General features: G+C 44.2%; 2 protein-coding genes across 3 annotated transcripts in view; one reads left to right on the top strand and one right to left on the bottom strand.

Moving 5' to 3' along the window:
* The window catches only part of LOC111642824 (uncharacterized), a 346,613-nt gene that overhangs the window by 203,018 nt on the left and 122,457 nt on the right, over window positions 1–21,138 (bottom strand). For both annotated transcript variants that reach the window (XM_089593969.1, XM_089593970.1), the window contains exon 3: window positions 16,128–16,217. In XM_089593969.1, coding sequence (XP_089450095.1) covers window positions 16,128–16,217 — 90 coding nt within the window. The remainder of the gene's footprint in view (window positions 1–16,127; window positions 16,218–21,138) is intronic.
* Nedd8 (Nedd8 ubiquitin like modifier) lies at window positions 4,403–5,732 on the top strand. The gene is made up of 4 exons (XM_014363263.2): window positions 4,403–4,550; window positions 4,650–4,667; window positions 5,241–5,353; window positions 5,427–5,732. Exons 1-4 carry the CDS (start codon window positions 4,533–4,535, stop codon window positions 5,509–5,511), a joined length of 234 nt encoding a protein of 77 aa, XP_014218749.1. The 5' UTR covers window positions 4,403–4,532; the 3' UTR covers window positions 5,512–5,732.

Raw genomic sequence — 21,138 nt, 5'->3', positions numbered from 1 at the left:
ACATTCAAACGTCACGCACGCGTGTGTACGGGTACTTACGCGCGCGGACAAGAAAATTCTCCTCGTGCGCCGTGTGTGTATTATATATATACCTGTGTGCTACGCAGCTTCTGTTGCTCTCCTGTAACGAGTGCGAGAGCTGCGCACATATAGGCCGGGAGCAGAGTTAGTATATGGCAGGCAGTCTTTCGAGAATTCGAGTTACAAATGCTGGTACAAACGAGCTTTCGCGCCGGGATATAAGTATGTGACTGCCCCGCGCTACGCGTTTCTGTCCTCGGGGTAATGATGGTGGTAAGTGTGTCTATGTAAGTAAAATCCATATAAATGAGCAAGGGTACGTGCACACGTGGGCCTTGTTCCCTTTATTGTCGGCGTGAAATTCATATTTGGACTCGTTATCAGTTGTCGGTGTATATATATTATATATATGGGTACGGGGGATTGTTGTTGTTGCTTTTTTTTTTTTTTTTCATGCCATATGCTCGTGTAGCACCGCCTTGACACGATTGCGAAATAATGTACAAGAGCGTAATTGCGGCCGGCTCCGTGGGGTGATGATAATCAATTAATAAGGCATTTAATTGTACATAAATGCGATTGTTTTTTTTTTTTTTTTTTTTTTTTTTCTCGCAACGAGATCGAGTCGGGCGTTAATGGCTCGGTGTGCTCGTACATCGTATAATTGTTAATAATGTTGCGCGGTCAATTAAAGGTAAACAATACGGGGATCGAGAGAGAGAGAGAGAAGGGAAAAAAAGGTTTTATCAAACGAGAGGCTGTTTTTTGCACGCTCCGTGATTTCTGCTAACTGAAGGACGAGAAATGTGTGTTTTAAACAAATGTGCGCGCAGCGAGAGTTTCGCTAATTACCGGAGCTTTGGCCGTTGGCCGGTATTTCAAGGATTATGAAGAAGTAGCTTTTCTTCTTTCCCCGACACCGCGGAGTGGTTGCGCGGTAATGATTATTACGTCGGATGACGGCCGGCGCGGCTAATCAACTCGCGAGTTTTGCCACTGTCGCGCGGTGGCGAAAAAGACGTCTGCGGATGCTTTTCGCTGATTGCTCTCTCATTTTTTTTTTTTTTCTTTTTTTTTTTGCGCTTGGACGAGAATGCTAGACCGGCGGAAGGGAAAAAAAGAGGAATGGTTTTTTTAATTATAAATGCGCAACGAAATTGAGGCGAAGCTATGCTGACAAAGTTTTTTTTTTTAGGTATACTTGCGGAGAAATTGAATACAGACTTTGGCACAAGGATTTCATTGATTTTTTTTTTTTTTTTCAATAATTTTGTCCAGCGAAAAATAAGGCAACACACATTTGTAAAGAATAAAGTTCTTTCAAGGTATTTTATACTTGTATTTCAAGTCTAACATTTTTGCAAATTACTTTATGTTTCCGATAGAAAGCCATTCAAAGGCCCCTTTGTTTATTAACAAAAAAATAATACTCGGTGAAATTATCATGCAGGGGTTATACGTGTGAAATTACGGTGTCACTCGGAGGCATCTCCGAAGGATAATGAAGGAATGCCTTGACGACGGAGCACGTTTGTCGGGAGACGCCGAATACGATGTGTGCCTATTACAATTGTCGCTAGGGGCACTTCAAAATCATTCATTAAGCCTCCCAGTCGTGAATTAGCGTAAGAATTTTTTTTTCCTCTTCACTTTTTTTTTTTTTTTAACATCATAATGGGATTTTTTACGTTGTGCCGCGCTAATGAACGCCCCTGACGCACTTGCAAATTATCTTGTTCTATCAATGTGATTATCTTCAGCGTCGACGATGAAATATCGTTCCGATACTATTGAATTGTAAAATAAATACCGTTCGCCTCTTGATTAGATTTGTAGAACCACAGTTGGACACACAAAATTCATCTTCATTGGATCCTGAATACCGATACTATACACCATGGCGCACCAACAGGAAGTTCGGTCCATCAAAAAATCAACAGCTCCCTAATTAACATCCAATCACTCACCATACATCTCGAAAGCACCACCTTTTTATACACCCAGATGTATAATTACAATCATGTTTTTTTTTTTTTTTTTTTCACTCCCTTGTCACAGCCACGTGCATACCCTTCAAAGTCATGTAAACACGACACGCGTAAGCAAACATCATCTCGAGAGAGACGAAAAAGAGGCGTCGACCCTACAATATTTAATACATTACACACGTGCACAGCAGCCACGTATATATGCCCGCGAGAGAGGCACTGCGCGGTAATAACGCGAGGTGTCGAAATGCCTCGTGTCATGTGTACATATGTATGTACCGGCCGGCGTGTAAAACGCGCCCAGCTCGCCTTAATTTAATTTCGCGTCTCAAACTGGGGGCCCCGTCGGGCAATTTCGTCCACCGCACAAGGTAGGGGACAAGGAAAGGATGGGCGACGCGCGATTATAAAAATTATTCCGAGACGTCGACGAGAGAAGTGTAATTTGGCTTTCAAAATATTTTCGGACGCCTCGTACATAAGTGTATACCTACATACATCGTATACAGCCGGTAAACCAATCGAGGTCGCCTGCCCGCGTCGATACTTATACGTGACGCGCAGAATTTTCCAGACGCGCCAAATAGGAGCAACTGCAAGGATAGACCGACGGAAGTCGGGGCTAAACGGGCAAACAATCCCGGAACTCGGCGTTTTTCGCGGCGTCTCTTTCCTCCTCGGTCCGTTTCCTCCCCAGCCGTTGTTCGTGCATGCCATGCGCGATCCGTGCAATTAGAGCGTCGCAGAACTGTTCATTACCCCCCCAACCCCCCCGGAGTAATTTTCCCTCCCTGGGAATTAACCATCCTCCTTCTCCCCTCCTCCGCTTTTATGTATATGTACCTCAGACGTCCCTTTGGTGGTTTGGGAGACCGCTTTTTCGGAAAGCAAAAAACTTGGATGATCGGGCCCGATGATACCATCAGGGCCTGATTGCACTTTAATTGCGCATATATTACAAATACACCTATATGTATAAGCTCCTCTGGCCATCAGCCAAAAATTAATTATTAAAAAGAAGAAGAAGAAGAGGATGAGCCATCGATCATTTCGAGCTCGGAGAGAATTCCCGGTTGTCCGCCTCGAACGAAGCTCTTCCGCCGGTCGCGTGTGTGTGTGTATATAGCCGCGCACACGAGTATAAACCGATCGGACAGGAGCTTCCGGCGCCTCCCCCACCGCAGCGCGGCCTTTTTTAATTGAGCTCCTCTCGACCTGACGCTCGGGCGCGTCTGTGTGTATCTTTCCGCTCGATCTTTGCTATCGAGATGGCAATGACCTGCTGACCCTCGCTAAGGAGAAACGGAGGGAACTCCCGACGACCAAAGGGGTCTTTTAACTTTTAACGACCGACCCACCGCGTTGCCTTGCCGATACCTATATATACATATATACGCCTCTCCGTACACTCCCTTTTATTTCCTCCCACCACCTCGCGTGCGTGTGGAACGTCCGCTTCTGCTGGAGCTTTTCATCTCTCGAATATATCTACGAGGGCCCGGCTGGAATGGGAAAATCTCGTCTCGACAAATATATACGTACTCTTCATATGACAAAACTGTTTTTTTTTTTTTTTTTTTTTTTTTTAATTTACCAGCCTCATTTACTTGTATCGCCTTCGTTGTTTGCACTATAGTGGTTACGCGCCAATAAGAAGCACCTAGAGCCGTAGTGATCTCTCATCCGCGTCGGCCACTCTGATCGGTCGATTGGGGTGTATGCACATCGGACGTTCCCGTGTCCGGTTGATCGGGAGCACGCGCTCGGCTGATGGGCTTTGTTCGGGCGATCGTTTTACTTATCCATCCCTTTTGTTGCTTTCCCATAAAGGACTGGCCTCCCGTTGGACCCACCGCAGGAAGAAAAAAGCGTTGGGGATGGGTACATTTGGAAATAGTGTGTTTTGGTTCGGATTTTTACTTTAAATTAAAAAAATTTTCCTTTTTTTCGAAAAATTCGTTGATACCGACCTTTTTTACGTTCTGATGATTAAATCTTTTAAATCGCAACCTCAAATCTATGATTGATTGTTTTAGTAAAATAAAATGGAAAAAAAGAATATATATATATGTTATGTGTTAATTTTTTTGCTAAACATTACCTATTAATGCGATAACTGTGAAACTACAAAAAGTTTAAATTGTGATTAACAAATTAATTATTAATAAACAAGTTATAATATAAACAAGTAAAAATCGCTGCAACAGTTGAAGAAATTATTTTACAAGTACGAATCATAAATAAATTTTAAAAAAAGTCGATTTCAGTTCGTATTTGCCGCCAGAAGAGAACAAACCTACCGCTCGGCTCGACAACGGAAAAACGGAACAGACCTACTGCGCTTGCTGCTGCTGGCCCCCCTCGTACCAGTCGTACCCCGCTCCCCGCCAGCCGACGCTCGATGCATACGTTCGCATCCAAGAAGGCACCGAATCGATATCGTTGTCGCGTTAAAAGTGTCGTATTTTTAATTTTAAGCATCATTATCGTGCCACCAAGTCCCACATCAAATAGCTCTTCAACATGCTGATCAAAGTCAAGGTAAGCCGCATCATTGGGCTTGATAAATTCATCATTTATAATGTGCTGAAGTGAAACACACGAGGTGACTGACGTGCTTGTATTTTCGTTATTTTTCAGACCCTGACCGGTAAGGAGGTGAGTCCCCTAACCTAGCACGTAAACAAACCGACGGATGCTGATGGTTTAAGGTCGTTTGTTGGTTTTTTGATTAATATTTGCCGTTGGGTGGATAAGTGCAAACGTAGATTCGTTCCGGAAGAGAGCGCGGGACCTAACCTCAATGGCAGTGACATGCATTTTGTGCCTACAGTATATTGTTTGTAGTGAATCAGTTGCCCAGTGAAGTGTCACTGTTGTGCTATTATCAATGAGTAGATTGTTTATTAACGTCGTTGATGCTTCTATAAATACCCAGTGCACACAGTGAGGCGTAGTAAACATGATTATTATTTGCATACACCTCCAGAGTTGCTTAATACTGTGAAGTGTGTTCAAGTTTAATTTTTACCACTGTAGTTTATTTCGATTCCATCACAATGTGTAGTGCCTGTGATTAACTATTTATTTAATTTATGGCATTCTACAGTAATAATTTAATAACTTCATTTTGCACGATACATCAGAGTGAATCTCTTTTCTGAATCAAACAACCAACAAACATTTTTTTTTCTTTAACAATACAGTTACTTTAAATTATCTTTTAAACAGATTGAAATTGATATCGAGCCTACGGATAAAGTGGAAAGAATCAAAGAAAGAGTGGAAGAAAAGGAAGGCATTCCCCCACAACAACAAAGACTGATTTTCTCAGGAAAACAAATGTAAATAATTTAATAGTCAATTCAGTGTTTGTTCATAAATTAATTAGCAAACTAAAACGAAGTAATATTTTAGGAATGACGAGAAAACTGCACAAGACTACAAAGTACAGGGAGGTTCTGTTTTGCATTTAGTGCTTGCGCTGCGTGGAGGTCTGTGAAATATTCCTAATCAACATGATAAAGCCTGTTCTTACAAAGATGACATTGCTACGATAAATTAATTTGTTTTATAAAATTTAGGCTTTGTAAATATAAGATGTTACTGATTAAGGATTAAAAAGTAATTTAAAACACAACAATCGATAAATACAGTCTTTTTAACTCTAAGCAAATAAAGATGAATAAGTGATAAATAAATACTTGTTTTTATCATGTACTAGGTACGTCTTTGTTTAATACAACCTTCCTTATCTTTAAAATATTTTGTCTTGCACCTAAAAATTGAGGGAGAAAGATGTACAAGCAAAACAAATAACTTTTTACTGCTTCCAATAAACCTAAAAGCTCAAACATTCCAAAAATCTTCCAAACACGTAAATAGAAATCCCAACAACTGTTCACTTGTACATACAAACAGCTCAAATTTTTCCATTCCAACTCCGAGCAAATGCATTTTATGCAAAACTACTCGTTATTTGCAGTACGTAAATCACACTCCCAAAGAAGAAAAAAACTAACAGTCTACTAAAGGATGCCTGCAGAACGCATAGAAAGCAGTACCAGAGGTTTTCACGAGCCAAGCGAGCATCTTGGGATTTCAATTTGTGGTGCACAGATTTACGACGAGACAGAGTAAACTAGTAAGTACTTAGACAAACAGCCGAGGCCTCAAGAAAATTGAAATCCACCCCAAAAAAATGTTAGTAGTTTTTATTTTGTTTTGTTTTTTTTCTGCCTTCCCAATAAACAAGGAACTAAAATAGTTCCGAGTCAAAAATTGAACTGGACAATGCCGGATAATCAAACAGCGTAGCAGCCACCGCAATTATAAGTAAATCAATTGTAATTTCAGACGCCGTACGCACATAATACAAGAAAGTCACTGCATCACCCGACAGCGCATGCAAAAAAAGATAGACGCCGCGAGCGCCGACATTGTACAATAATACAGGAAAGGGGGAAGGAGGGGCAATTTTCTTGTCATTTTCGCGCCCGAGATCGACTGGAAGGATGTCTCTCCCTGTGCTCGGCGTCTCGATCGGTCGGAAATCCATTTGATAAATGACCGATGCGAGGATGATGTACTTTTAGACAATACTTTTTTTTGTTATTTTCACAGACCTGGCGAACGCGTGGTGTTTCTTGTACGAAAAAATAATCAAAACGAGGATGAGATGAATAAAAAAAAAAAAAAAATAACTAGCGCGCTCGGGTTAAGCTTATCTCCGTCCACCAGATGTTCTATAATAGTTGGGTAAGTAGGTACATCAGGTGCGCAAGAGCTAAACTGACTCGGCGGATTTTGCAGTTTCCTTACAATACTTATATGGAAGTCGACTTGGGGAGGTGAAAACGTAAAGCTCATTTTACGCCGCTCGTAAGAGCTTTTTTTCCGACCTTGTCTACTATATATTGGTTTTTCCCGCAAAATGAACTGGCCTTTGGATGTTATTTATTACGGGTTGGGTAACTCTTTGGCTTTTGTCCCAATTTATGAATTTCGCTCGTGTTATTAAGGGGAAAAAAAAAATTTGTTTTTTTTCAAAACAGTAATGAAAGTAATACGATTAAGATCTTGCGACATGAAAATTTTACGACGAAAGCTCTTTCGCGTAACAAATACCTAAGTTTGTGCATAAAAAAAAAAACGTGGGTATACCTATAAAGTCGTGCATCCAATAGTTTGGCGTATAAATCTTTGTAGATGCAATAAATGCGTGGAAATTTTACAAGCAGCTGTTATCCACCAATTTTTTCCATTGAGTCAAAATCTCAGCTAATCCTAAACTCCCAGCTACAGATGACGCATGTGCACATACATTTACACGCGCACACACGCTCACGCCCGACTAATCAAATGCAGAGCACGCGCTTTCTTCTCTCTCTCCGCGCGTGCATACCATAATATTGCTACAAGTGGTATCCTTTCACCTTATTATCTTCGCCGCGGTCGCTTACGTAAATTCCGCGATTTTTCGGTCCACGTGTACAGGCCCTACATGTATACACGTCTTGCAAGTACGTGCTTACCAACCTGGTTCGCCTGCATTGCATTATATTTACAGTGCTGTACAGGTATAATAGCTCAAAAAAGTTGCTGCACTGTCCAGATGACGGAAATACTTTTGTCACACCTCCACATCTTTTTCTCTGCGGTCGATCGAGAAGCGCTTCGTACGTGTACCTATACTAATAGATTTTATTTCACGGGTAGCTTGTCCCTTGGCCGTATCAACGGTCATTGGTGAATTTTTTATTTCCTTCGATATCAACAGGTATAACTATGATAAAAAATTAGCCCCCTTTGCAGTGGAGTATATGTGTGTTCCCATGGTGTCCCTGCACGAGCTCACATGGTCGATGAATCGATCGGGAAACCGGATAAAATTCCAAAACGTCACACGTACGAGGTATATATATGTATATTATCTATGCACGGAACGACGATAATGAATTGCAAAATGTAATGTTGCCCACGCGCCTCGAAAGCACCTGCACCCTTGGAATCCTTCCTCCGAAGCAGCAACCAGCTCGTATGAATCACAACCGAGTTTCCACAATCGTCATCGCCACTCGGAGATATAAGCAGGAAGGACTCGTAGGTGTTGGTGGGGGGTGAATTTCAAAAGGAAAAGCGTAGCGATAAATCAAAACAAAACGAGCGTCTCCGTGTGGGGCGTCCTCTTCCGCGGTGATCAAAAGTTGACGAACGAGTCCCACTACAATACACGAGAGAGGCGGAGGAAGAGGAGGGTATATCAGGTGTCGTCGAGATGAGGCAACAAGCACGACGCGACAAAGAGCCGAAACAATCGAGCCTTTGTCCGTGTAATCCCGTGTGCCATTTTGCCATTCCGAGTGATTATTTAAATGAGGTGGCGGCGCCTCTTTATCCATACGACTCCGCGGTGTATATTCTCGCGGCCGCTAATGTGTCAATTATATGCGCACTTAGTGCGTGTACGTATTCAATTGGTCGCGCTGCGGCAAATATGGGCTGCCGACAAAGGAGAGAGAGAGAGAATATATATATACAGACGCAGGAAGGCTGCATAGGGAGAGCGTATCGGCTCTTTTTATCGAAGCTGGCGCTCTCTCGGCTTTGACGACATTGCTAACCATCGATGATTGATGCCGCGCACTGCCTTTCGTACTTTGTACCCTCGATGACGAAACCGAGGGCGCATGGTAGCGGCGTTTTTAATGTACAATAGGCTTCTTTTTCTTTCTTTTTTTCTTTTTATTTTTTTTTAATCTGAAAAGCTTTAAATGGCATCCTGCAACTATATCTCATCATTCCAAAACAATACGCAAAAGAAAAAAGCTCACCTCGGCTGCATAATATTATACAGGTACATACGTGATGAAAATAATTTTCAAAATAACCCACTCCATCCTCTTTCTTTTTTCCCGAGGTTCCGCGCGCCAAAGGGGCGAATCGACGACTTAAAGGAGCACAGCAGGATCCAACACTCGTCGCGCGCGCATCACCCACACACACGCAGAGCCAGGAGTAAGAAGAGAGATGATGCGTGAGCCGGCTGGACTCCATTCTGCAGCCGCGAAGTAGAAAAAGACGTCTATGACGGGACCGCCGTAGGGGCCCTGCCTTACTCTACTCGGCGCGTGTGAATCGGCGCAGCCTCTCACACACCGAGTACATATAGCCACGCCGGCCGGTACATTATATCCCCTCTCGGAGCCGTCGTTCACGGGAACGTCTCAACTTCCTCCGCGATACTCGTTTGACGGACGCGCGCTTCGCGATGAGGATACGCATCATGTATATATATACAGGCCGGATCCAAGGAGGACCTGGACAATATTTTGTCAATAGCTTCCAGTTCAATCGAATGGGGAAAAAAAGGACAAACAGATAGCGCGGGCGCGCGTTACCGTCCTCCGTGACCTATTGCACTCGCGCGGGAAAGAAAGAAAGAAGGAGCGCGCACATCATCCTTTGATACTCCTATACGATGCGTCTCCTCCCCCGTATACGCGAGCCCGCCCCGCGTATACGGACAGACGCGCCGAGGGCCTCGCACGCGAGCACAGGCTACGGGACACGTTTTCCATTCCCGTTACGTTATAGGCGTTGCTCGTGCCTCTACGAAGATTATTTAATAGCCTCGCCCGTCCCGTGAGGTGTCCGCGGAGCATAAAGGATTATACCATTTCTCCATCCGAGGGGCCACCCCGAAACGTCGATCAATCGCAGCGCCTTTTCTCACTCCTCTTGATTCTCGAGGACCATCATCGGGTTACCCTGGTGTACACAAAAAGTATCCGAAATCGATCGTCAAAGGGAAAAAAAAGTGTCCTGATGAGTCCACGTGGCGCGCAAACGGGGAAGGAAAGGAGAGCGATCCCACAAAAGAGCTACTCTGAAAAGAGCGAGCGCGGAGATGAGGTTGTGTGTCCCTCGGATGCGTGTGCGAGCACTCTACAGTCGCGTTCTATCCCCATTGAAGCTGCGGTCTGGCTTCTTTGTTTCCCCGCGGGCGTGGGCGTCGTAGGAATCTATTGTTGTCGGGAGAGAGTACTCCTCATATCTCCCGGGAAAGAAAGAAAGGCTGGGGGAGGGGGACTCGTCTTCCGAGTGGGTATGTATGCATCTATCTCGGGCGGATAGTGCCCCAGGGGAAAATGGGGAGCGGATCGATGAACCATCTCTCTCTGGTCGTGTGCGGATATCGAGGCGCTCTTTCAGTTTGGGGGAGGGTGAGATGTGCCGGCTCGATAGCTCGGTCGATTGATAAAAGGGGCTATCTCTACGACTCGCCACGTATATATATGTATACTCCGTGTAGGCGCAGGTGGCGAGAGCTTTCGGACGCGCTGGGCCCGAGGCCCGTTACTCGCGAGTTTGTTGATCGTACTTGTTTTTTTATTTTTATTTTTTCCGTAGAGCAGAAAAAAAAATAATCGGGACAGACAAACGCTGCAGTTTCTAAAATGCGTCGTCTTCCGAGATAAACATCGGAGACGCGTGCGGCTGGTCTTAATGACGACATCCTGTGCGCGCGCGGAGTCTCTCGTGCACTGCTCGCGGAAAAACCGAGACAACGAGCATCAGTGCGACGACACGCCTTATTTCCACTTTCTTTGTGCACGTATACACACAAGAGTCGCGCTCTCCTTCTCCGGCTTTTGCGCTCATGCGTGTGTGTATTCGCTCGCCCACGCGGTACCGTATATTCGCCCATTGTCTGGTTAACGAGACTGATTAGTTTGTTATTGTGACTTTTTTTATTTTTTCAGGTATAGCTCAAGATTTTGATGGGTGCGATGTTGGGAAGAAAAAAAGCTTTCTTTTATCCCTCGGGTCTCACGTACCGAGATTTTTTCACGAGTACACGAAGGTGTGTAGACGAGAAAAAGGCATTAACCGATCGAGAGAGAGAGAGAGGGCCTTTTGATCGGGGACTGCTCGTTTAATCCTTTTACGACTACATTAGTCATATTTATAGAACGAGCGCGCGCATTTCCTGATTGATCGTCTGGATTTTTTAACGGTACCAAATATCCCCCTCTCTCTCTTTGGGTTTGATTGATGAAACTTTGGGTGAGAAAAAAGAGAGAGGCGCCAGTGGAAAATTTGAATGTAACGCTAACCCGAAGCTGAGCTGGTGATCCGGCTTTGTACCTGCTTTGTCGGTGGTGCGTCGGCGTGGGCCAAACGTTGACCACATTAACTTTTGCGCAAGTTTGGCCAAACTTAAAAATTTTTACGCGGGAACCCTATTCCCACTTTTATGAATAATGTGTGCGATGATAAGTTACTGCTTACATTTGAGTTTAAAAAACAAATACGTATATTTTATTTAAAGATATTTCAGTACTAATTTTTATCTACAACTACATTAAATATTTCACAGAGTGTTTGACTCAAAAGACTTGATCGTCTGGAAAATCAAGTAGAAACAGACGAGTGAGGTAAGGCAAGCCGTCGATTGAAGTGACCTACACTTGATCTGCATTAAATTTAAAACCAATCAATTTTTAATTTGCATGAGCATCACATTGAAATTCGTAAAAAAATATTTTTAGCCAATCTAGAAGTTGAAAAAAAATTACACTTATCCCAATATGATCTAAACAATAGAGAACAGTCTACGAAAAGCTAAATTTTTTTGTTTCAGGATGTACAATGTATTATTATTTTTGTAATGAAAACGTTTTCGCACTCAGCGCTTGTTTCACCTCGGGTAACCCACCCGTCGGTCATCGAGCGCCTCAATTGCGAAAACTAACATAATCATCATCCCGCTATGCACGTACGTCTATGTAAAGCGCGTACACCTCAGAACTATTATACATGTATAGGTACGCCCAACAACGCCAGCCGGTAGCAGCAACCCGTGGCCGACGCATCTCCATATTATATGTACCCGTAGACCCTACACGCAAAAAGCGCGGCACAGGCACCCCCTCCGTGGAAATGATCCCACGAAGATTCCCACGAGCGATACAACAGCAACACACTTGGCTCACGTGTAACGTATAAATACGTACTTACACACATACACACACAAAGAGGGGGGGGGAAGCATAATCCTCGCAGGTACAGCCTTATAGCTCTTACGGAACGATGAAATAAAACGGCAAAAAAAAGGCAACCCCGTGAAAAAAGCCGAGGCTCACATTGGAGCTAATAACCCGCCGCTACCGAGCTGCTTTTACGTGTACGTAAAAAAAAAAAACATCATATGTGTATGTACCCGCGAAATATCTCAATACACATCGGATCCGATACCGAGAGCTACACGCGCTGAACGAACCCCCTCTTTCCTGCGTATATACCCTTCATCGAAGGTGCTTATATTGCTACTGTCGTAGAGCGCGATGGCTGTGAGAATTGGAGGAGGGAGGCTGAAAAAGCTCGGAATAAGAGGCGATAATGAGCGGGAATCGAGGAAAGAAAGCTCAACCCTCCGTGTGCATAATATATACATGGAGAGGGTCTTATCGGAGTCTCTCCGTCGCTCTTCTGCTCATTTGTCGCGTCCCCGCCAATAAATTGAGCGATAAAGTTGCGTTGAATGGGAGAGCTCCGTCGAGCAATAAATCACTCACCCCCATAGTCCCGGTTATACACCACCTGAAAAGCTCCACTCGCGCGCACTTGCCCGGTACACGTATACTTTCCCACAACCTTTCCTCTTACAGGGGGCTATTACAGTAAATATCGCTCGGACGCACCAATAAAATTACGTCTTTCAAGGCCTGGAAAAGCAAATTAAAAAGAAGGAGGAGGAGAGCTTGTGTATCCTATCGGCGCTCACTCCTCGCGTGCGCGTCCATATATCATCCGGGACACTGGCTGTTGCTACTTATGTATATGTATATTCGTGTGTGTATAGCCGTGGTACAGCATCCTTAAAAAGGGCACGGGTGCAGAAAGAAGGGAGAGCGCGAAAGATCAAAAGACGGACGTGAGAATAAGACGCGTCCGCGAAGGGGGAGAGAGAGCAGAGCAGCCCCAGATGGAGAAAATGAAAACGTAGAGGAGCAGAGAAGGGAGGGGGGGGGGAGGATGTGCTCGGCGAGATTAGTTTCCGATCGGTTACAAGCCTCGCTCGGCTCTGACTCACGTGTACATGCATACAACACAACACACAAGTCCATGAGTGTAGAGCAGGAGGCGTCCAAGGAAGGGTAGTAGCCAAGAGGATCGATCCCCAACTACCGTTTTCCCTTCCTTATATATACCTACTCGGGTGCGCTAGCTCTCTCTCTCTCTCTCCGCTGGCCGTTAATGAGTCATGTTTAATTGGCGTGGGAAGCCCGCGGCTTATTCGTCCGCGAGAGGCCTCCTCCTCCTCCTCCTCTATAACGGAATCGCGGCGTGCCTGACGCCAGGGCATTAGCAGCCTTAGAAGAGACTCTCTCTCTCTCTCTCTCTCTATACTCTTTCCTTCCTCCTTCTTCTCGTGTCCGTACATACATGTGTATATACCTATACACTTTATTCCCTTCCTCCTCCTCCTCCTCTTTCTGCATGGGCACAACCACACACACACGAGGTGTACCTGTACTGGCGAGAGGCATCCCGAGTATGGGTCTAGCTATCTCTGAATTGTTTATACACACTGCGGCCGAGAGGGGGATGGATGTTGTACGTGGTGTGGATGTATCGGCTGTGGTATGCATGCACGGAGCGTCGCCGCGCCGTGCGAAAGGGCAGGACGACAGGTACATGCCAAGGAGATATTGTGCGTAAAAGCTCTCCGTGGTGGTACAATATCTTCTCACTTGACCCATACACCACACGCGCCAACACTTGGGACCCGTGTGGGTTACGTGCGGGGGTAACGCATTCAAATTTTTTTTTTTTTTTCCGGTCTCTAGTGAGGATGATTGGTGTTACGCTCGCGACCCAAAATCAACACACAAAGGCCTCACGGGCCATAATCGTCCTATGTATAGATGTGTAAGAGCAGCGTTTGCATAACCATGCACCCATGGGTCACCACAGGTGAGATATACAAACAAAAGTGTATCTGCACAAACGGTGGGTATACATATACAGAGAAATGGGTAAGGAGATTTTCCCTTATATGGTACACACGTATGGTGGGTTAAAGTATATATACATCACGAAGTGTGAAATCAAGATTTTCGAAGGGATAGGCGTGCTCACGACGCCCCCGTATATATACACATGCCCCCCCGAGTTGTCGTGAGCCAGAGGCGGTTACCGGAAGAACGTGCAGCAAAAATTCTCAAACTTCCCTGAATATCATCGCCCGAGGGTCCACGGGGATCGTTTCTCACGGTGCGGTGTCCAACGAGCCTCAAAATAATACAATCACGCACCCAAATGTTTACTCGACGATGTACCCTTTCGGGCCGGTTGAACTTGCGTACGTCCTGTAATTTATACCCTTCGAGCAGTTTGAGCGGCCATTACCCCATACACGGAGAAGCTACTATAGATATGAATTGTCCAATGCGCGTGAAAATTTCGTTGCGCAATGCACATTGGTGTTGTATGTACAGTGGCGCGAGAGTGAAAAATGTCGTAAAATTTATACCTTGTAGGTACAGAGAGCATTGAACACAGGACAACGCGGCAATGACAAAATTCCTCGGCCCGAAGGTGTGTGCACGTGCTCCGATGAGTCGTGCTCCCTTGCAAAATTTGAATATCCCCAGTGACGCAGGCGAAAAGTGAAATCACCACACATTCGCGTGAAATTGCACTTTATCGTCACTGGCCCACATATTTATTTTGTTTTGCAAACGAAACGACGTGACATTGTCGTTTGTTGCAAACGTATGTAGGCGAAGCGCGACGAAAAACGCTAATTTGTCCGAGGAGCGCGTCGGAGTTGCAAACAATTATTCCCGCGATTGTGTGTGTGTGTGTTGTACACACTAGCGACGACAAAGACCGAGGATGGCGTCGGGCAAACGAATCCAAAGCAAAGTAATTTAGCCGGCAATTACGCGTGTACTTGTGCTCCGCGGAGCAGAAGGAGAGGACGGCAGAGGAGACGAGACAATCCATCCGTATTATCGCGCTACGTGTCATCATCACCGCCACGTCAATTAGCACACGCTCCACGGCACTCTTTTCTTTCCTTCTCTACTGTTTTTTTTTTTTTTTTTTTTCTTTCTACGGAGCACCAATAGGTATACGTGTGTGTACGTGCATGCGCTCTCTGAAAGTGGAAAGAAAAAAAAAAAAAAAAAAAAAATATCGTATGGGAATTAGAGAAACAAGGGGATTACTGCGATTACTCGCGAAGGCCGCGACAAAACCACGGAGCGAAGTAAATGGGTCAGATTTGTAGAGACGCCGGATTGCGATCTTGGCAGATGGAGACTTGCGGTGTGCGTATCAACTAACCTGGTGTTGTTTAATGTGTACCTATATACTTACTCGTTTTCGCGGGCAAGAGTGGGAAAACACAGATATTATGTGTGTGCATGTTCAAGCGGGCTGATGGTCATTGCGTGGTTTTAAGACATTTTTTTTTTTTTTTTTTTTTTTCTTTCTTGAATCCAAAAAAACACATGACTAATAATAGACGCTCCCGGAGGGTTAACCTCCGTGCGATCGAAAAAAAAGCGCCTGCCGATAAATGACTCAGCACCACTACAAACGACACTTGGCCATTGGAATGAATAAAACGCACGCTTTCTCTTGAATAAAAAAAAAATTAAAAAAAAGAAAATTCATCCCAACACCTCTAGCACTAGCTGCTCCGCGTGACGAGGGAATATCATTCAACGAAGCGGCGGCCGATGAAAATCGACACGTATAGGTCGTTAGCGGGGATATCGAGGTGCATAATAATAGTGCCCCCTCCCCCCCCCCGACTCACATCGATTTGCTAAACGTTTCGTCGGTGCGTGTGCCTGTATGAGTGTAGCACGGCGCACGCACGTGCTCCTGCATAATATATAATACGGTTGAGCCGATGAATCATTGAATAGGACACAGACACTAGCATATAATTTACAATAAGTATACAACGGGGCAGCGGAGAATCGCGATTTTTTCGCTCCTGTTGGGCACCTCGGGTTGTGTTGTATTGTTGCGCAATTCATCATTTTGTCGGAATAATAAGAATCGAAATGGTATAGGAAAATCGATGAAACGTACCTCTCTAGACGTTGGAGCCCCCAGGATGCAGGGGCTGTCCGAGCGGCGGGGCGCGCTGGCCCACCGCTTGCTCGAGAGCTGGCTCTCCTCCTGTGCAACAGAAAAAAGAAACGAAACGATTACACGACGGACATTGCATTCATCATCAGCCCCACTCATTTATTTATACCATTTAATTGTTTTTTTTTTTGTTATGGAAATTAATAGTCGTTTTTAAAGAAAAATCTCATTGATTCCCGTGGGCATGGAAGAACGGTATACATGTTGTTTGCTTCTTTTTTTATTTTACACTCGCCTCGCCATTACTGTGGAAATATTAAACTGTGAGCTTTTCACAAGACATCGCGCAATCTCGCTCCGATCAACGTGCGATCAGTCACACCTGCGCCGATCTCCTCTGCGACTTTTAAGAATTTCCATTATCGTGCGCTCGCATCTTAGGGGGGAGGGAGGGGGGCTGTTGTAATAAATTCCAGCCGCACGCGTCGTAAACTCCGCGGGACAAACGTGGAGGCAGGAAGGGCGACAGCGTGATATACAGTGCGTATACGCGTCGAGGAGGAGGGAAAGAAAAATTAGCTGCTCGCAATCGATCACCCCCGGCGTGTACCTAAGTTACCACGGTCTTATCGTATTCCGTATATTTCTCTTTCTTGCCTCTCACGCACGTGTCCTTGTGCACGGATTTATTTAATTATCCTTGCTCCCGCCCCCCTCCTACCCTTGGCAATCGAGCTGATAATCCCTCGAAAGGCCATTAACTTTGGGTTAATTGCTCGAGAGTACGTAATGCTCTATTGTATAATCAATCGCGCGAGGGCAGACTTTATTTACCTCTCCTTTGAAAATCGATAAAAATTCAACACCTGATCTCTCATGGATACAGTACAACCAAGCAAGCAAAGTGTTTGGAGATTCCGCGGTGTCGTGGTGGTGGTATATATATTATGTGTATACATACATATATATACGTGCAACTTGTCAGGACGTCAGAGTGAGAGACAACGTCGAGGTGCTACACGTTATGCGCGTATATCTCCCAATGTAGGTGCAAAACCGCGGGGTGCACTATCGGCTCGGACGGACCCTTTCAGCGTGTTATATACGTACGTATACGCGCGTGAGTAAGGGGTTGGGGAGGGGGAAAGGGTGAAATAGAGAAAAGCCTTCCTCTTTTATATACACCAAGAGACGTGTGTATGTATAGGAACGAAAGAAAGAAAGGACGAGCGACGTGAAGGAGGAGATGTACGTAGTTGATTATATTGCGCCCATATAGCCAGGCTGGCTTGCCATTATAGTACTGCTGCCGCGGAGCTGAGTAGTATAATCCTCGGGATGTATATGTGTGGCGGTGGTGGTGCTACCGCGGTCATGCAGGGGACGTACGAATGGAGCATCACGTCACGCGTCCAATTATTAACGACTCTTGGCAAAAACGAAGCTGGGAAAGGGAGTGAGAGGTAAATGCACGCGATCCCCCGGTATACATAATGCAGCTCTGCGGTGCATACGGCATGTGTGGGTATCTAATGATAAACGCGGGGGGGAAGCGCCGATGATTCGAATGAAGCAGCTATACGTGAATATGAAATTGCAGCGGATCGCCACTCGAGTGGGAGGTTGAAAGGTTATTTGTAAGGGGGGGGGGGGGGGGGGACAAAAAAAGAGTTGCGAAAGAGGTGCGTTTTTTTGCGTATAAAATATACAAAACAGCGCTTGCGCAATGCTAAGAAGTAAAAGAGTACAATCGTAGGCAGGCATCGCGCGCGGTTAAACAAAAAACGTTAATTACGAGCGACGAGCCGCAGACGTGAGGGACGCATTGGAAATTCATCCTGCACAACAATCCAAGCTCGCGTTGCGAGAAAAAAACAAAAAAATCACACTCGCTCCCTATACTCCTCGACGTTGTAGAGTTTAGACGTGCGCGCGCGCGCGCGTGCAACGACATTTCAATAATTAACAATTATCCAAACTCTCCCGCGCGTCTAATGTAATACGGTAGAAAATAATTAACAAGCTGAAAACAAACGCGGCGCCTTTCGCGCGGCTAAAAGGTGCGTTTGCCTTCTGTACGTGCGATTACCTCATTTTGGGCAATTATATACCTATGCTACATAATAAACGTGTACGAGAACGAGGACTTTTAATTGTATTTTATTATCTTTCTCCGTATCTTTCCAGCTGGCGATGTTGCTCGGACGTGTGTTGGATATTACATTTATTGGCGAGAGTTTGCGAGTAAGTTTGGGAAAAGGAGGTTTTTTCATTTAAATAAAGTTGTAGTTTTTAACGGATGCTTGAAAACTATCAACGGCTCCCCCAATTCGTACTTTATTAGAGGTAAGCGTCATCGTGGGCTGATAATTAATGCTTTTGACATATAATCTTCCCTGTTAAATTTTCCCTGAAGATTATGCGACTGTCAAAACGAAATGATTTTTTTTTCTCGCTGTCCACGCTCGATCAAAAGAAAAAAATCCATTTGAATGACGCGAACATGTATTTTACCATGTTTGAAAAAATGGCAAGGGATGTCAATATCGATGAAAATTTATATCGATGACATTGCTTACTATCGAGGTGTATGTGAGTAAAATTAAAAAAAAAAAGTTTTACATGTTATTAACAGTACTTAAACATAATTACACATTATTAATGTCCATCAAGTAAACATTACTACTGTTCTCCGCAAATTTAGTCACTTCGGACGTCAAAGGTGCATTATAAGGCCGTACTTTTTTGGTTCGAACTGTTTAAGTAGTTTTATACAGTCCGTGTCGTCTACTCGGTGAGCTATCAAATCAACTGGCTGCGTCGTATTTCCTCGAGTACAAGCTATGTCATCTATTTTGTTCTTCTTTTTATAAACTAAGTACAAGTCCTACATGTGAAACATAATATGCCTTATATTCGAGACATGCTCCGTATCAAGCATCAATACTCTAAAATTTGGGGACTCACTTATTACATTCAGAACATGCCTTATTATGGGGTAAACACGGTACGATTCTAATGTTATATTATATTAAAAACAAAACTCTCAAAATGGTGGAAAAAAAAAGAATGACTATGTAATATTATCCTTGTAAATCCCACGTGTAGGAAGTAACATTAAAGCTCCAATAACCCAATAAGAGTCATACATTGTCGATGTGTAATAGTTATATAGGCACAAAAGTCTCTAATAACCCCGTGAGCCGGACACAATGAAAATATATGAGATAGTATCGCGGGTAATTATAATAATAATTACACCCAAAAAGAATCGCCAATTGGGATTTTTTCCGTCGATACTTGGCTTTGCTGGGACAAAATAAATCATCGCAAGGCCCGAAAGATACGCTCAGAGATAAAACCTCGCGCAGCCGCGGCACTGGAGTATACATGTAGATATACGTATAAAGGAGTAATAAGCGGTGGCCGAAAAATTTCCCCGGGACCCTACGTAGGAAATAAAAAAGAACCGCGGAAAAACGAACGAAAGTCCCCTTCGGTTCGGCCTAATTGAACGAGCACACGTATATACACTCATTAAATGCAGCCGATCCGTTATACCCTGCTTGCAGCGCGGAAACTCGGCAAAACATTAATTGTTCGAGGATTTGTGTGTGTGTGGTAGGTATGGGTTCCGTAGGGGCGACCTCGTGCGGCCATGAGCGATTCGTGTGCAATTATCTAGTTTCGAGCCGCCGTTCTGCTGTTCGTACACGGGTCGAGTACCACCGTCGCGGCCATCGTGCGGGCTCGGCTGAGTGTGTGTATATAAATAACATATATACATGCAGGTACATTTGAAATCTTAAAGTCAGGTGGTCCGAGAAGTTGGTGAAAAAATATTTTGAGGCGCACACACTTGTATACGTTCGCAGCTTTCGGAACTGGTTTCGAGAGAATTTTAATGAACGGCAAATAGTGAGTCCGTATATGTATGGGTACGGTCGTTACTCCGTTTTCCAAAAGGGGCCTAACGAACAGATCCGAGTCGGGAAAAAACGCAAATCAACGAATCTCTGGTTATAATATATGTATCCATTACACAGTTCCCTTTCGAAAGGGTGCAGGTGTTGAGAAAAAGAAAACCTCTTTTCAGTCTTTCATACATTTTAAAAAAAATATGATGCAGCATTTGTTCTTAGTATTTCCTCAGAAAAAAAACAAAAATACTTCCAGCAAGAGTGATGTATTATATTTTGAAAAACAACAATAATCTTGAAAATTTTAGTGTCAAAGTACTTCAATATCTTTGCTTGGTAATTATTATTATTTTTTCTTCGGAAAGATTGTACTATCGAGTATTCTACTGAAGTAATAATGAAAAAAAAATAACAATAATTTGTAGGAAAAATAGGAAGTTACATTTTAGGTACGATTAGGTACTTAACGCCCAAAGAGTGCAATGGTCACCCTACATAATCGTACCTCAGAGTTTTTCTTTTATCCAATCACTTGTATAAACTGATTCGTCTCCATGAAAAACCTTACACCTGCTCATGATACAAGAAACTTTTCCTTTTTCCCTTTAAACGACTTGAAAAACGTTTATAGAAAAGAAAATAAAGAAGAAAAAAAAACCCACCATAAAAGAAACCCTGGCCTCTGGGCACCTATACCCGTGTCTACAAGTCCCAGCAGCAAACGAGAGGTCGAATAAAACACACAAGTCGCGCCGAACAATCGAACAGCCCCGAATTTGTCAAGAGCCTCATAGAACCTGTGCTATACAACAACAACAACAACAACAACAACAACAACAACAACGATAGTCCCTGCCCCCTCCCCCTCCTCGAAAACCAACCACCGAGATGATACACACAGAGAAAAGAGAGCCACAAAGAGGAGAGCGATTACATACCTGCCTCTCTCTCCCTCCCTTTTTCTCTAATAGTCCCAGTAACGTATGTACACGGTAAGAATGTATATAAGGCGTGTGTGCTCCTCTGAAATATAATGCCCCCATAAATCAGGAGGCAAAGCTTGCCATTGTTTCCCTCCTCCTACTTCTCGT

Source organism: Copidosoma floridanum, unplaced genomic scaffold (genome assembly GCF_036245765.1).
Source record: "Copidosoma floridanum isolate Cflo_tuat_1 unplaced genomic scaffold, Cflo_Japanese_pri ptg000020l, whole genome shotgun sequence".
NCBI classification, from domain to species: Eukaryota; Metazoa; Arthropoda; class Insecta; order Hymenoptera; family Encyrtidae; genus Copidosoma; species Copidosoma floridanum.
This window is presented reverse-complemented; position numbering and strand designations above follow the sequence as displayed.

Coding starts and splice junctions, on each gene's coding strand:
- Nedd8 (XM_014363263.2), top strand. Junction 5,354..5,426: donor ATTTTCTCAGGAAAACAAAT/GTAAATAATTTA, acceptor GTAATATTTTAG/GAATGACGAGAAAACTGCAC.